Consider the following 16,914-nt stretch of genomic DNA (forward strand, 5'->3'; position numbering starts at 1 on the left):
ACAGGGAGAGCTGGCGTGCTGTGATACATGGGGTCGCAAAGAGTTGGACACGACTGAGTGACTGAACTGAACTGATAGACCTATTTGGGGAGTACTTCCATCTTAACAGTATTACATCTTTCAATTCATGAATGCAGGATGTCTTTCCACTTATTTAGAATTCCTTAATTTCTTTCAACAATGTTTTGTAATTTTCAGTTATGAGTCTTGCACTTGTTTTGATAATTTTTACTACCAAAAGAATAAATCTTTTATTCTTTTTGATACTATAATAAGTGAAAGTGCTTGTTAATTGTGTTTTTATTGTTAATATATAAAAATACAATTGATTTTATACACTGATTGTGTATTGTGGAAACTTGCTGAATTTATTTATTTTTTATTATTGACTTAGCTCTAATAATTTGGGTGTGTATGTGTTTTCCTTAGTATTTTTTATATACAAGATTGTGTCCTGTGCAAGTAAATATAGTTTTATTCTGATTTACTAATCTGAATGCCTTTTATTTCTTTTTATTATATAATTGTCCTGGCTGGAATCTCTAGTACAATGAATAGAGGAAGATGAATTATTATGTTCCTGATCTTAGGAGAAAAATATTCAGAATTTTCCCATTAATTGTGTTCTTAACTGTGGACTTTTCATAGATTCTCTTTTCTGGGTTGAAAAAAATGCCTTTTTATTCCAAGATTTTTGGGGATTTTTTTTTTGTCATGGAAAACTGTCAGATTTTGTCAAATGATTTTTCTGTGTCTGGATATGAGTATTTGGCATTTGTTTTTATTCTGTTGGTATGATATATTGCATTAGTTGATTTTGAATGTTTAAATAACCTTGCATTACCAGAGAAATATCACTTAGTCACGGTGCATGATTTTTTTGTATTTTGCTGGAGGATTTTTGACTTGCTTCTTGCCTGGAGAATCCCAGGGACAGCGGAGTCTGGTCGGCTGCCGTCTATGGGGTCACACAGAGTCGGACACGACTGAAGCGACTTAGCAGCAGCAGCAGCAACAGTATTTTGTTGAGGATTTTTCCATTCATATTCATAAAAGATATTGGTCTACAGTTTTTTTTTTCTTTCAGTGTCTTTGGTTTTGGCATCTGGATAATTCTTGCATCATAGATTTAGTTTGAAAACTTCCCTCCTCTTCTGTTTTTTGAAGGACTTATGAAGAATTGCTATTAATTCTCCTTTAGATATTAGATTGAGTTCACCAGGAAGCCATGTGATTCTGGACTTTTCTTGGGATGCAAGATTTTGATTACTAATTTAGTCTCATTGTTACAGTTATCTTCAGATTTTCTATTTCTTCTTGAGTCTTTTTGATAGATTTTTGATAGATTGAAGCTTCATAGGAATTTTCTCATTTCATCTAGATTATCTAATTTGTTGGTATATAATTTTTAATAGTTTCTCTTATAATCCTTTTAATTCATGTATGGTTGGTAGCGGGTTTTCCTCTTTTCTTCTTAACTTTGGTAATTTGAGTCAGCTCTCTTCTTTCTTAGTCTAGCTATAGATTTGTCAATACTGTTGATCTTTCTCAGAACCAACTCTTGGTTTCATTGCTTTTCTCTTTTGATTTTCTACTATTTTTATTTCTACTTTAATCTTTATTGTTTTTCCTTCTGCTTGCTTTGGGTTTAACTCTTATTTTCTAGTTTATTAAGGCAGAAATTCAGGTTGTTGATTTGATACTGTCTATTATCATATAGGCATTTATATCTCATAAAGTTCTGTGTGAGAGTTGGACTGTGAAGAAAGCTGATCGCCAAAGAATTGATGCTTTTGAACTGTGGTGTTGGAGAAGACTTTTGAGAGTCCCTTGTACCGCAGGGAGATCCAACCAGTCCATTCTAAGGGAGATCGATCCTGGGTGTTCATTGGAAGGACTGATGCTAAAGCTGAAACTGCAGTACTTTGGCCACCTCATGCGACGAGTTGACTCACTGGAAAAGACTCTGATGCTGGGAAAGGTTGGGGGCGGGAGGAGAAGGGGACGACCGAGAATGAGATGGCTGGATGGCATCACCGACTCTGTGGACATGAGTTTGAGTGAACTCCAGGAGTTGGTGATGGACAGGGAGGCCTGGCGTGCTGTGATTCATGGGGTCGCGGAGAGTCGGACACGACTGAGCGACTGAACTGAACTGAACTGAACTGAAAGTTCTGTGTAAACACAGACTTTCCCTGAAAGTCGTAAACCCCTCAAAGTCATCCATGAGGGTTGAAACTAACTTCTTCCAAACTCCTATTAATGTTGAAAATTTTACCTCTTTCCATGAATCATGAGTGTTTTTGATAGCATCTAGAATGGGCTTTTCTTGGGATGCAAGAAAAGTCCTTTCTCGAAGGCTTTCAATTGACTTTGCTAAGGTCAATCAGAGGAATCACTATTTATGGCAGCTATAGCCCTATGAAATGTATTTCTTAAATAATAAGACTTGAAAGTTGAAATTAGTCCTTGATTCAGGGCTGCAGGATGAATGTTGTGTTAACAAGCATAAAAACTACGTTAATCTCAGTTAGAACTCTTGGGTGACCAGGTGCATTGTCAATGAGTAGAAATATTTTGAAAGGAATTGTTTCTTTCCAAGCAATAGGTCTCAACAGTGGGCTTAAAATATTCAGTAAACCATTCTATAAGTAGATATGCTGTTTTCCAGACTTTACTGATCCATTTATAGAGCATAGGCAGAGTAGAGTTAGCATAATTCCTAAGGGCACTAAAATTTTCAGAATGGTAAATGAGCACTGACTTCAACTTAAAGTCACCAACTGGATTAGCCCCTAGCAAGAGTCAGTTTGTTCTTTGAAGCTTTGAAGCTGGGCATTGACTTTCTCTAGCCTTGAAATTCCTAGATGGTGTCTTCTTCCAATATGAAGCTATTTTATTTACACTGAAAATCTGTTGTTTAGTGTAGCCACCTTCATTATCTTAGTGAGATACTCCAAATAACTTGCAATTGTTTCTGTCAATACAGCAGCATTTTCTGCTTTGCCTTGCACTTTGGTGTTATGGAAATAGCTTCTTTCCTTAAATCTCATGAACAAACCTCTGCTAGATTCAAGCTTTTTTTCTGCAGCTTCCTATCTCTCATAAATTGAAAAGAATTAAGATTCACTTGCTCTGGATTAGGCTTTAGCTTAAGGTAATGTTGAGGCTGGTTTTATCCTCTATCCAGATCGCTCAGAAGGTCTCCATGTAAGCAATATGACTGTTTTACTTTCTTATTACTCCTGTGTTCACTGGAGTACCTGTTGTTGCTGTTTGTTGTGGTTGTTTGTTTTAATGATTTTCCTAAACCAACTTAGTAAAGTCTATGCTTTGTTACATATGACCACTGACAACTCTGCTCAGTTCACTTATTAGACAGCTAATGATCATAGAGAGATTTAAATGTCTGAAACCACTAAGTCCCCCAGTTTTCGCTGAGGTGCTCTGTGTGAATCTTGGGGAACTCCTTCAACACTTGGCTAGGCAGTTGACAACTCTGCTTTAGCTTTCACTTTCTGCTTGTGTAAAACTTCAAGGTCAGTGCAGATGAGAACTAATGCCTTTTTACATCTTTTCTGAGCAGGCACACAACCTGGATGTGAGAATAGTTCTATGCAGACATGTAGATGCCTAGATTCCTAGAAATATATTAAAGTTTACCATTTCCTATCTCTTTCTTTTAAGCTTTTTGACTAGCTTACTCTTTAGCCCAAATGTTATCTATTGTTTCAGGGAGTCATAGTTTTAAATGCTGCTGCTGCTGCTGAGTCACTTCAGTCGTGTCCGACTCTGTGTGACCCCATAGACGGAAGCCCACCAGGTTCCCCCGTCCCTGGGATTCTCCAGGCAAGAACACTGGAGTGGGTTGCCATTTCCTTCTCCAATGTGTGAAAGGGAAAAGTGAAAGTGAAGTCGCTCAGTCGTGTCCGACCCCCAGCGACCCCACGGACTGCAGCCCACCAGGCTCCTCCATCCATGGGATTTTCCAGGCAACAGTACTGGAGTGGCTTGCCATTGCCTTCTCCAATAGTTTTAAATAATTGCCTCTAATTGTTTTTGACAAATGATCTTATGGAAGAAACTGTTTTCCATAGACAAGCTCTGAATCGGGTCAAATAAAGTCAGTTTTGGTAGTGGAGTCTTATAGAGAATGAACAGAAAGGTCATAATGACTGTTTTCTACGAATAGGACTTTACAGGAACCTAAATGCTCTTTTGCCTCCTCCCATGTCTAGCTATTTATGCTGCTGGTTTTCACTATGACTATTGGATTTTGGCTTTTAAGTCTACCCTGGAGATGGCAACAGAACAAGTTAAAATGCAGCAAAACTCTTGTCCTGACAGCTATTTATGTCCTTTTTTGTTTGTTTAATAAACACTCTCTAGATTGGTACAAACTTCTGAATAATTTCCAGAGTTCTAAAAATGTTGATCATGAAAACATTTTTTGCTAGCTTTCTTGCTGTCATAACAGAGGAGAGAATAATTCCGAGGTCCTTACTCTACCATTTTCCTTGATGTCACTAAATCGCCATTAAAGTTAATTTTATTTTGGGTAAATTTCATGATATACTAAAATATACTAAATAAAATATGTACTTCTGTACCTCAAGAAGCTGATTATCGTTACATATAAACTATGTGTTTCCTTATTAAAATGTACTTTTAATAAAGGAGTTCTCTTCTGTTTCAAATAAGACTGGAATTTTCTAAAGGGTAGCACTGTGAATAAGGCAGGGATATTTGGCTGAACCACTCATCTGCTTTTAATATGTGCCTGAGACCTAGATCGTTGAAGGGGGAGTGACTAAACTCTGCTTTCTGGGACTATAGTTACTAACATTAGATTTTTTTTGCTTTAACAGTAAGCTCAAATTTTGGCTAAAGTTCTTGAAAATCCTCTTTTAACAGAATGCAGAGTCTAGATGAACCATGGACTGAAGAGGAGAGTGATGGCTCAGACCACCCGTATTACAACAGCATTCCAAGCAAGACACCGCCCCCAGGGGGGTTTGCCGACGCTCGCCTGAAAGCCAGACCCCACGGTCCTGACACAGCCCAGGTGAGTCTTATGTCTTTCTTTGAATGGTAGCTGACTGAACTTCATTTCGTATTGCTTTCTTCAACTCCATTTTCAGGCTGATGTTCTATCCAGACAGAAAAACTCACAAACTTCCTCTCCTTGAATTTCATAAAGCAGACAGCAGGGGAAGCTTTTGCTTTAACATCACAAGGTTTAGTCAAATGCCTTGGAACTCCGTTGTGATTCCTGAGATACAAGTCTGCAAGTTCCTTCTTCATCCTAGGACAAATCCCATTGTATTGTGGACTTAATGAGGAAAATAGAGAGTTCAAGACTTTTGAAAGCCTGGGGTTCTTTGAGTTCTCTGGAAAGAGAAAGAATGTAAGCCTTTAACACAAGATTTTTGTTGTTGTTGAGGTTTTCTGTTTTACTTATCTCCCTGATTTTCCCTCTAATTCAAAATTCTAGTAAGGCATTCTCTTTCTAGAGTTATGGTAACACTATGATATCTCTTTGTTAAAGGGAATTTTTTGATGTCACTTACCTCATGTGGATGACAATAAAAGTGGTAAATAACACTGAAGCCAAATGTCAATAGCTCTATAAGAAGGAATCGACAAGGTGGACTTGCCCAGGAATGAATGGTTATAGGTGTATATGCTGAGTCGGAACTATGTTCTGACACATAGATAGTCTCTAACTGAGATCTATTTTAAGGCATGTTGCATTATGTGGCTGTATGTAGAGAGTTCAATTTATGGTCACATTTAGGGAAGGGAGGTGGGGGGGTGGGTACTGAAAACAGGGAGCATCTGTAGTTTTGATGAGACGTAGCCTCTTTTCACACCCACACAGACTTACTTCCCAAATCTTCATGTCAGCCGTGAGGCATGAAGGAAAAACAGTGCGACAGGGATGCAATCCATGGGCCACTGAAGTCCCTTCTGCTGTATTGTGGCTTTAAAGGTGGAGACGCGAGAAGAGGAGGACTTTTTCTTGTTTTGTATTTACATATGTCTATAGTTTGCAGGAAAAGAGCAAACTTACTACCAGGGAAGACACTTAGGAGACCCGTTTGCTGAAGACTGGCAGCAAGCACCTGTCAGGCAAGGTGAGCGGCAAGGTAAGGTGGACAAGAAACATCAAAAATACTTTTCAAAACTGATGGGCTTCCTAGTGGGTAGCTCCTGTCCTGTGGAGTGGCAGAATGGCTGACTGGAAATGACTGCTGTGGGTGGGGCTGCAGTTTCCCAGCCGGATCACAGAAATAGAAATAATGGCTGTCAGGGGTGTTGGAGGGCACGCATCAGATGATCCCTCCCTGGGCACCAGGACCAGCTCACTCTTCACCCCTTCCAGTTCTTTCTGTTCTCCTGCACACTGAGACTGTGCATCTAAGGCCCTTCTCTGGCAGGAGGGCTTGCCCACCCAGGGACTGAGGAATTCCCCCGCCAAGGCCAACTCCACACCCAGTTCAAATGAGGCTAAGGTGAGAGACTGGAGTCAGTATTGAATCCTGGCAGCTTCTAATAGCAGCTTGTAGTTTTCCCTTCCTTTCCTCTGCCCTACCTTCTCCTTCTACAGTCACTTTTAGGAAGAACGGAGTGACACCGGCCCTGGCAGAGATGGCACCTGGAATACAAGTCTGTCACAGGGCCGGGGTCCTTTTAGAGGACATCTCACTTTTATCAAACCTATAAGCATGCACCTACATCCTGCATTAAAAATTGTATGACTGCTGCTGCTGCTGCTGCTAAGTCACTTCAGTCGTGTCCAACTCTGTGTGACCCCATAGATGGCAGCCCACCAGGCTCCCCCGTCCCTGGGATTCTCCAGGCAAGAACACTGGAGTGGGTTGTCATTTCCTTCTCCAATGTGTGAAAGTGAAAAGTGAAAGTGAAGTTGCTCAGTCGTGTCCGACCCTTAGCGACCCCATGGACTGCAGCCTACCAGGCTCCTCCATCCATGGGATTTTCTAGACAAGAGTACTGGAGTGGCTTGCCATTGCCTTCTCCGATTGTATGACTAATTAAGTACTATTTAGTTTAATTGCTAACATCAATCTCTCTTCTCTAGACAGTTATTTTTAGACAAGCATGCACATGTATGTATCCATATGTTTTAAAGGTTTCTTTTAATTTTAAGCATTTTACCTCCTCAAACATTTCGAGAACTTTTGATGGTTCCAGGGTCCTGGCTACAGGGTCTGAAGGAGATGGAGTGAAAAATGAATTAAGATCCCATGTATGCTTCCATGTATATATTTTAACCATTTGTTGGTTTAACGTTAAGGTTTTCACCTTCATTATCACCATTTGTGCCAGTGGGTAAATGACAACATATTTTTTAAATGTTCCTCCCAAGAAATAATTCTATGTCGTGCCTGCCCCAGCTGAAAGATGACCCGTCTGTGCTGCCCAGTTAATAATCCACAAAAGAGTCAACAAACTACATGACTCTACGTCAGAATAGGATGGAAATAACTAATTAAAGCTATAACTGCCAGAGGCACTTTTTTACATTTTCAGCTTTGCTCTGTATATATTTAAAACATTTCATACAACAATCATGTACTTAGACATAGGATAACTATTAAAAACTAAGAGAGACACATTACTTACATTAGATATTGACTCTATTGAAAAATTTGTTATATTTATTTGCAAATGAGGTCCTTTTTTATATCCAAGTTATTCCAGCCAGATCAAGAACAGACAATGTAAGAAGTTCACCAGAGAAAAAACGAACCTTATATAAGTTCTTGGCCTGGAACTTGAGACTCATAACTCTTAATGAATTTCAAGTTCTTATTGGAAAGCAATAAATACTTTGTCCATAGAACAAATAAACCCCTATTAATCTGCTAGCAGCCATTTCCCCTAAATGAAACTGAACTTTGGTACCACCACCAGGGAGTGTATGTCTCCCTGCCCTGTACTCAACACGCTTAATCATCTGAAGTTGATGACTTTCTCAGGACACTTGCATCCTCAGGTTTATAGGCAGAGACAGTGGTCTTCCAAAAGTCCTTCAGTGGGCTCTTGGGAAAGCTTCTGAAAGAGTCCTGAACCCACTCTTGCTGGTTGAATTGAGCCGACTTTCATGCCCCACCACCTGGAGAGGTGACCTCTCTCCAGGTGATCTTGAGAGTGTCTGTGGAAGTTTGTTAGAAATAGTGACCTGTACAAAGAATCAGATGGAGACCCGAGCAGGCCCACACCCTTCATTCACCTTGGGTGACAATAGCAGTGACCGCCCAACGTCGAGCCTCAACAGTCTTGGTTCAGTTGGGAAGTCCCATGATGGCACAAGCCTGATTCTGTTTTATAAGGAACGTGTCTCAATTCATTAGGAAGCAAATGGGGGTAAATATTGTTGCTTTATTTCTAAAAATGGGGCCAAATGGGGCCAGAGCATTGGAAATGCATTGCATTTCTTTGGAGTTAATATATGAAGCATTCACCTACAGTTAAAGAAAGAGCAGTGAAAATAAGGCTTGTTGTTCTTCTGCTCAGTTATTTTGATCTCAGCCCTTTGCAGAGGGAATGAGGAGGCTGAGGGGGCTTCTGTGGCAGGTGTAGTTCCCCTGCTTCTCCCGCCCCTGGCCTGAGTCAGATGGGCCTAGGGTCTTGACAAGGCTCCTAACCTTCATGGTGTCCATCATCCTGGACTTTCAGGTCCCACTTTGACAGGAAGGAGTGGAGAGTATCCTAGCTGAAGCACAGCAGGGTAAGAGGGTCAGAGAAGAGATTTAATAGATAGGCATCTGAAAGAAGGATTTTCTTATGAATAGACTAAAAGAACTTCTCTGTGAAACATTGGGTGGCTTAACATGAATAGCATTATGATCTGAAGAGAAAGGAGGTCTATTTTCTTGTTGCAGGATCCTTGGACATCTACAGCATGCCTGAAGGGAAATCACATGTGGCTCCTACGGGAGAAGCCCCCACCTATGTCAATACCCAGCGTATCCCCCAGCAGACGGGGTCGGCCATGGGCAGCAGTGCAGAGAGCAGTCCGCGGAAAGACCTCTTTGACATGAGTGCGTTTCCATTTGCTATTTTTTTTTTCTCTTTTAAGGCTGTTTTTTTTTTTTTTTAAACTTTGTCTTTTATTTGAAATCTGTGCAATTACTGAATTTTCTTCCAGTGTGGTTTTGATTAAGGATGCTGATTAGCTGTTTTTTTTTTCTGGGTTATGATTGAGTTTTTCAAGGCTTTGAACTTGGCTGACCCCTGCTTTCATATTACAACCTTCTCTGCAGTTCTCTGCAGAAGACAAAGCAACTTCCCCCTCTTTTTATAATTAACTTTGTTCTTGACAATCATATTGAGACAAATGATACACATAAATGAATGCATTCATTTATTTCTTCACTTAGGTATTAATTGGATATTGTGTGACTAAAATACTGTATCAGTTTTAAGGATGCCAAGCTGAAATGGCTTGGCCCCTATTTTCACAGAGCTCTTAATCTGCTGAATAGAACTAACATGTAAGCGAGGAATTGTAATACACACACGTGTTTGCCTACACACACCCACTTTCCCGCTCCCCTTCTTCCTCTCCACTGAACACCTACCAGGTGTCAAATACTATCCTATTTACTGGGGATATACAGGAAAACAGAGTAGACAAAGTCCTTACTCTCACGGAGTTTAAATAACCACCATGTGTTACAGGTAGTGACAAATGCTCTGATGAAAAATAAAATGGGAAGAGAAGAGTGACCCCAAACTACTGTTGCTTGCACTCTAGTGTGATGTGTGTCAGGGACCTCTGTTTGTCATATAGATTGGGAAAAATAAATCATCTGTGAACTGGTTAATGAAAGTGTAAATTGTTGTTAAAGAATTGTGAAAGAGCTTTCCAAACTCATAGATAGCTTTACATCCCCAGATTTCTTTTTCAACTTCCTTGAGAATTTTACAGGCTAAAGAGGGAGGGAGAGGAGCCTAGTATTTAGTGAGTTTCTACCACGTGGCAAGGTGCATATTATTTAATTTTTCCAGTACTCTTATGGGTAGATATTATTATTATCATAATTATTACTCTTTTGCAGAGGAGGAAATAAGAGAATCCCAGAAGTCTGGTAAATTCACTGTTGGTTCAGTCCTTGGTATTGTATGTGGGTGAGCATAGGATTGAGTGCTTTTATGAATAGACTGCACCATGACAACAATAGTCTATTTCTTCCAGGATGACAGACAAAAATTCACCAGAGCCAGAAGAATCATCGAATCCAATCTCTTCATTTAAAAAAAATGTGGAAATAGCCTAGGAGATATGAAAAGACTTTGCAGAATTTAGAACCAACTGTTAACTCCTTGACCCTCTGCTCCAGTTTTAACAGTGTCTCTCAACTTCACTTTAGTAGTTGGATTTATGGAAGACCATTTTCACTGCTTAATTTAGTCAAGTTGCCAGTGAATTCCGGCCCCAGAGCCTGAGCAGAGTTAGATTAGGCTGGGGTTTGAGATGGGAAAAATGAAAGCCCAAGCCACCCTTTTCTCATCCCTCAATTTCCACTCCTACTCCCAAAACTGGAGAAGGGGAGAGAGAAAGTAGAAAGAGCCCTGGAGAAGCTAACATCTATTGAAAAGTATTGGAGAAGTAGACCTAGTGCTCTGTTTATCCTGAACCCCAAGTCCAAGCATTAGTCACTCAGTCATGTCCAACTCTTTGTGACCCCATGGACTGTAGCCCACCAGGCTCCTCTGTCCATGGGATTTCCCAGGCAAGAATACTGGAGTGGGTTACCATTCCCTTCTCCAGGGGATCTTCCTGACCCAGGGATTGAACCCAGGTCTCCTGCACTGCAGGCAGACTCTTTACCGTCTGAGCCACCAGGGAAGCAGTATCTTGAGCCACTATAGCTAAATAACAGCAGTGATAGTGGTGCTGATTGTTCTGGTAATGGTGCTGATGGTGGTGGTGATGATAATGGTGATAACGAAGGTGACGATGATGATGAAATGGCGATGGTGGTGTTGGTGATGATGTTGATAATGATGGTGATGCTGGTACTGGGTGATGATGATGGTGACGTTGTGGTGACGGTGATGGTATAGAAACAGAATACAGATTTTCAACTACTCTGGTAATCAGGGAAAAAAGTAGAATGCAAAAAGAAAATACACAAACAATTTTAGCCCATAGTTTTAACCTCTTCTTTTTTTGGGGGGGGGGCGCCCAACTCTAAATAATTTAATAAGTTGTCAAAACGCCTTAGTTTTGGTTTCATTTATTCGCTTCACTTCTGCCCATTCTCTGCTAACATTTAACAAACTGGTCTGATTTTACAGCACTCTCTGAATGTTTATACGGTACAAACTATGACCCAGGAGCAGTGTTGGTCTCTGGGGATGTAGCTATGCCCAGGAGAGAAGCTTTCCTGGTCGTGTGGTGCTTGCATTGTACCATGTTAGCAGTGTGGTCCTAAGTAAACATCACAACACCTTACTCTTGTGTAGCACTGTGTACATTTTTCAGAGTGCTGTTGTACATATTGCTTTGTTTGAACATCAAACATCGGGATTTAATCAGATGTGCCTGTTGACTTCTCTCACTGCTGATATTTGTTGCTGTTAAGAGCGATGCCCCGCAGGATGAAGTGTGTTCTGAAGGGCATGGAGTCAAGCTCAATCTCAAACATTCATCCAAGAGCCTTTTTCCACAGGGAAACAAGTGAATGTCAAAGGGAGGTCGAGCTCCTAACCTGGGGCAAGTCACACAAAGGGCCACTGATAAATGTTGGTTTTCTTGTCTTTTAAGAATGCACCTAATACAAAGATTTTGAAAGAAACATTTGTTGGGCTGGGTTTCGGTTTTGCCCAAAACCTTGCAATTTTTCTTTTCCTCTGTGTATTTTCTTTGGTATTGACAGATTTTTATTCAGAAGAGAGCACATTTGTTGAAGAGGCTAGCCAATGTTCCAGAGAAAGTAGATGGCATGTAGTATGCCTGGACTCTTGCAGCATGCAAAAATGAAGTCATTCGAACTAGTGAGACAGAGGCTGTGCTTGAATCTTTGGCACAAGACACAATGCCCAGCTGTCTTGGGAAAGCAGACTCATCAGAAAGAGTCATGCCAAGTTTGGGGCTGTGTTTTCAAATGCCATTACGATGAATCTTGTTATCTTACCAGCCAGTCAGTTTTCTCTGCTTTATTATTATTTTTTTTCTGGTTGAAGTTGCCTTTGCATTGCCAACCCTCACATTGTGTTGTTTATCTTTTGCTCTCCTTGGAACTGACGTGTTGCTGGCACATGTTGTTGGCAGAGCCTTTTGAAGATGCTCTCAAGATTCAGTCCTTGGGGCCTGTGTTGAGCAAGGCAGCCTCCATGGAATGCATCAGCCCCGTCTCACCCAGAGCACCAGATGCCAAGATGCTGGAAGAACTAAAAGCAGAGCCTTGGTACCAAGGGGAGATGAGCAGGAAAGAGGCAGAGAGGCTGCTAAAGAGAGATGGAGACTTCTTGGTCAGGAAGAGCACCACCAACCCGGGCTCCTTCGTCCTCACTGGCATGCACAACGGCCAGGCCAAACACTTGCTGCTCGTGGACCCAGAAGGCACGGTGAGCACAGGGCGGAGTGTGGCCTGCACTGGCCACCTCCCTCCAGCAGTCTCCTTTAGGTCACTGCCCTGGGGACCACTTTCCCTTCTCTACCCACATATGCCTGCTGACTTCTGACAGTCACTCCTCTGGGACGCTTCAGACCAGGCCCAGAGGACTTACTTTCAGGCCAGAGTCAGATTACTGGAGCCCATGGTTAGAGCCCCATTCAACTTGTAAGACTTGGAAATTCACCAGAGCCCGGGTGGAAAGCCTTAATTCTCATGTTCTTTAAAGTGAATACAAAAACCGCGAGAGTTTCCCTTCCATTCATAGTGAATCTTTGTTCGCCAGTGCAGGGTTCCCAGGCTTTTGATACTCACCTCAAATTTCTCTACAAGTTGAACCACAAGAATTTATTTATAGGTTGTAAAATGTGACGGAGCAGTAGGTAAGCCTCCTATTAATTGTCTCTTGCTTTCCCACCCAGAGAAGAAATAGCTCATGACAGTGAGTTTGGCTTTTTGGCTCTTCCTAGCAGAACGATTGTGTCTGAATAATTCTGTAGGGTTGACTGAATATCCCATCTTCCAGTAAGTAAACAAATTTGACTTCACCCTGGCATAGTCTGAGAATTACTAAGTTTAATAAATGTAGTTACACTAACCTAACTGTTGAGTAAATTCCAGGATTGTTGTTTAACATCTTTTATCCAGTGAGAATGATGCAGTAGATAGAGTTATCTCAATAGTAAAGGAGGTTGTACTTTTAAAAATTTTGTTGAAGTATAGTTGATTTATAATGTGTTAATTTTTGCCGTACAGAAAAGTGACTCAGTGATACATACAGACATATATATACACACTTACATGTACATATATATATATATATTCTTTTCCATTGCGGTTTATCACAGGACATTGGATGTAGCTCCCTGTGCTATATGGTAGACCCTTGCTGTTTATCCTACCTCTGCTAATCCCAAACTCCCAGTCCTTCCCTCCCCCACCCCCTCCCTCCCTTGGTAACCACAAGTTTGTTCTGTATAACAGATATTGCATTATTTGATTGACAGGTAGGGATGAAGACAGTCCTCAGTGGAATTTGGACACAACTGAACTGTGTGTGTTAGAGATGATGTTTTGCCTCAGGTGTCTGGACTTAGCTGCCTGCCCACCTTGGCTCCCTAGACTTCTGCTCTCCTCTTTCCCTTCCACCTGGGCAACCACACCCTATAAATGTAATTTATAGCCTTCCAATCCACTTTCCTGAGCTGTATGGATTTTTTCTCACCTATATACATACAAGGGAAAATACATATTTTGTGCTTCCGTGTTTTAGAAATTCACAAACATGATATTGTTCCAAAAATCATTTCTTTCTTTTCCCCTTCAATACATGTTTTTGAGATCTGTCAGTGGTGCCTCTGTGTGATGAACTGTTACTTGGGTGGGCCATCTGGGGCTCACTGGGTGCATAGTCTACACATCACTTCCTGAGCTCTTTTGTGAAGGATTAAAAATCTGAAGGCGCTGCAAGCCTTGTGCGTGTCTCCCCCTGCACCTGGTATAGTCTCTCTTGGGCATATCCCAAGGGTGGAATTTTTGATCGCAGAATGTATATACATTTAATGTCACTGTGGGGTTGCATTTACTTCCAGCATGGCTAGGGTTATCAACATGCAGAGTGGCAGAGGGTGAAGGTCCCTCATCTGCCTCTTCTCTCTCTAATTATGATAATATGAAGGGGGTGGGGAGTGAAGAGATGTCTATTGTTTGCCATGCAATTCTTTGATCGCACTTTAACAGGTTTCTTCGTAAATGTTGTATTCCTATCTTTCCCCTATATTTCCCCTTTAATTTTCTTATTGGGCTTTCTTGCGTTTTCTCCAGTCATAGAATGTCCATTTGTAGTCTCCCACGTCTTCACCTTCATCAAATAAAAGTCTTTTTTTTTTCTGGGAATATAGCTAAATCCATTAATTTTCCCCTTTATGGTTTATAGTTTTTAGTTTTAAAAGATTTCTCACCTACCAATCACAGGTATACTGCATCTTCCTTCCGTATTTTCTCCTATTGGCTTCATGGTTTTATCTTTCACATTTACCTTTCAAGCCCAACTGAAGTTACTTTAGAAGATGATGTAAGAGAAGGACCCAACGTCTGAAAAATCGCCGTGTAGCGAGTCCATTTTCCCATCACTGTTTACCGAAGAATCTGTCTTTCTCTGGGGTGGCGATGCTCCTTATGACACACACCGAGCCCCCGGTGTCGCGGGTCTGTTTCTGCACTCTCAGTTCTGTTCTGTTGGTTTGACTCTGTCCCTGTGCATGTTCCATACTGCTTTAGTCACGATGGCTTTAAATTATCCTAATATCTGGTGGCGTGAGTCCTTCCTCTTGAGTCTCCTTTTCATAAGTTGCCTTAGATATTCTCAGACCTTTATTCTTTGTTCTGAGTTTAGATTCAGTTTACCATGTCACCAAAAATATATGCTGGGATTTTGAGAGGACTTGTGCTGCATTTGTAGATTATGAGGAGAGCTGACGTTTTTTAATAGTAAATCATCACCTCCATGAACATGGCATGTCTCCACTTATTTAGTTTTAAAAAAATATCTTTTGTTAGAATTTTAAAATTCTCTCCAGAAAGTTCTGTTTCCTTTTTTAGATTACTTCCTTGGGTGCCTAGTTTCAGAGCTTGTTTTAAGTGATATGTTATTTTTGATTACTTCTTCTCAATAGTTATTGCTTCAGGGAGAGGAAAGTAGTGTGATCTTGATTCTGGAAATTTTTCTGACCGTCGTAGTTTTACTGGACCAGCGGTCATGCCATTGCAAACACTGACAGTTTTTTTCTCTTGTCTTTCAAATCCCAGACCTCACAGGGTACTGCTGAGCTGACCAGGGCATCTTTGAGCATTGGCCAGGAGAGGGCACTCTTGTGCAGTTTCCAACCTGAAAAGGAATGGCCTCTAAATTTTCATGCAGGCTTTTGCGGTGGCTCAGACAGTAAAGAATCACCTGCAATGCAGAAGACCCGGATTTAATCCCTGAGTTGGGAATATCCCATGGAGAAGGGAACGGCTTCCCACTCCAGTGTTCTTGCCTGGAGAATTTCATGGACAGAGGAGCCTGGTGGGCTACAGTCCATGGGGTCGCAAAGAATCAGACAAGACTGAGTGACTTTGACTTTCTCTCTCAAGGATGATGAAAGCTTTTGTAGATGTTCTAATCAGCCTAAAGGACTTCACTCATTCATTCTTCACTCAACAAATGTGTACTGAAGGACTACTAATCCAGACACTGATTTTGGCACCTGGTATATGTTCATGACCAGTTGGAAGGATAATCTCTGCTCTCATTAACATATATATTAATTGCCCAATTACTTTTATCATGTATAGGTATTGAACTTTATCAAATGTTTCTTCAACAGCTTTTGAGATAATACGATGATTTGTTTCCCTTAAAGTCCATTTGTCTGGGAAATTACATAGGTAGATTTTTCTGATGTTTCATCCTGGCATAAACTCTGCTTGGTCTATGACGTAGTAGTCATGGATTTGGATTTGTAGTCTGAATATTTCCTTTAGAATTTTTTCAGGTGCTGTGCATAAGAGAAATCTGTCATCATCTTTGCTTGCTTTGGTTGTGTGTTCATCAAGGGATGTCAAGATTATGGGGTTATACTCACGTCTTACAATGATCTAAAGTGAAAAGTGAAAGTAAAGTCACTCAGTCGTGTCCGACTCTTTGGGATCCCGTGGACTGTAGCCCGCCAGGTTCCTCTGTCCATGGGATTCTCCAGGCAAGAATACTGGAGTGGTTGCCATTTCCTTCTCCAGGGGGTCTTCCCAACCCAGGGATCGAACCCGGGTCTCCTGCATTGCAGGCAGACTCTATCCTCTGAGCCACCAGGGAAGCCCCACAATGATCTAGGTTGACTCCAAATCAGAGATGCCTCCTCCCCCCACCATTTTATCTCATAGAGAATGCTTTGCATAACTGCTACTTCTTTACCCTGATTTATTCTTACCTTTAGGCACTTATCACAAACAAGCACCCTTTTATTTGCTAATTTATTATTTAGCTTCCCCAACTAGACAATAGGGCTTCCCTAGTGGCTCAACAGTAAAGAATCTGCCTGCCAATGCAGGAGACACGGGTTCAGTTGGTTCAGTCCCCGGGATGGGAAGATCCCCTGGAGAAGGAAATGGCAACCCACTCCAGTATTCTTCCCTTGGAAATCCCATGAGCAGAGGAGCCTGGCGGGCTACAGTTCACAGGGTCACAAAATAGTTGGACACAACTTAGAGACTAAACAACAACAAC

The 16,914-nt window shown here is 41.2% G+C and overlaps 1 protein-coding gene across 3 annotated transcripts in view; it reads left to right on the forward strand.

Moving 5' to 3' along the window:
* The window catches only part of SHC3 (SHC adaptor protein 3), a 177,560-nt gene that overhangs the window by 150,286 nt on the left and 10,360 nt on the right, over positions 1-16,914 (forward strand). For 2 of the 3 annotated variants that reach the window (XM_088837733.1, XM_088837734.1), the window contains 4 exons: positions 4,915-5,065; positions 6,050-6,149; positions 8,910-9,068; positions 12,308-12,603. In XM_088837733.1, the coding sequence (XP_088693859.1) occupies positions 4,915-5,065; positions 6,050-6,149; positions 8,910-9,068; positions 12,308-12,603 (706 nt within the window). The remainder of the gene's footprint in view (positions 1-4,914; positions 5,066-6,049; positions 6,150-8,909; positions 9,069-12,307; positions 12,604-16,914) is intronic. The other variant, XM_088837735.1, reaches the window with a different exon arrangement.

Source organism: Moschus berezovskii, chromosome 7, assembly GCF_049115385.1.
Source record: "Moschus berezovskii isolate FMDL1 chromosome 7, NW_MosBer_1.0, whole genome shotgun sequence".
NCBI classification, from domain to species: Eukaryota; Metazoa; Chordata; class Mammalia; order Artiodactyla; family Moschidae; genus Moschus; species Moschus berezovskii.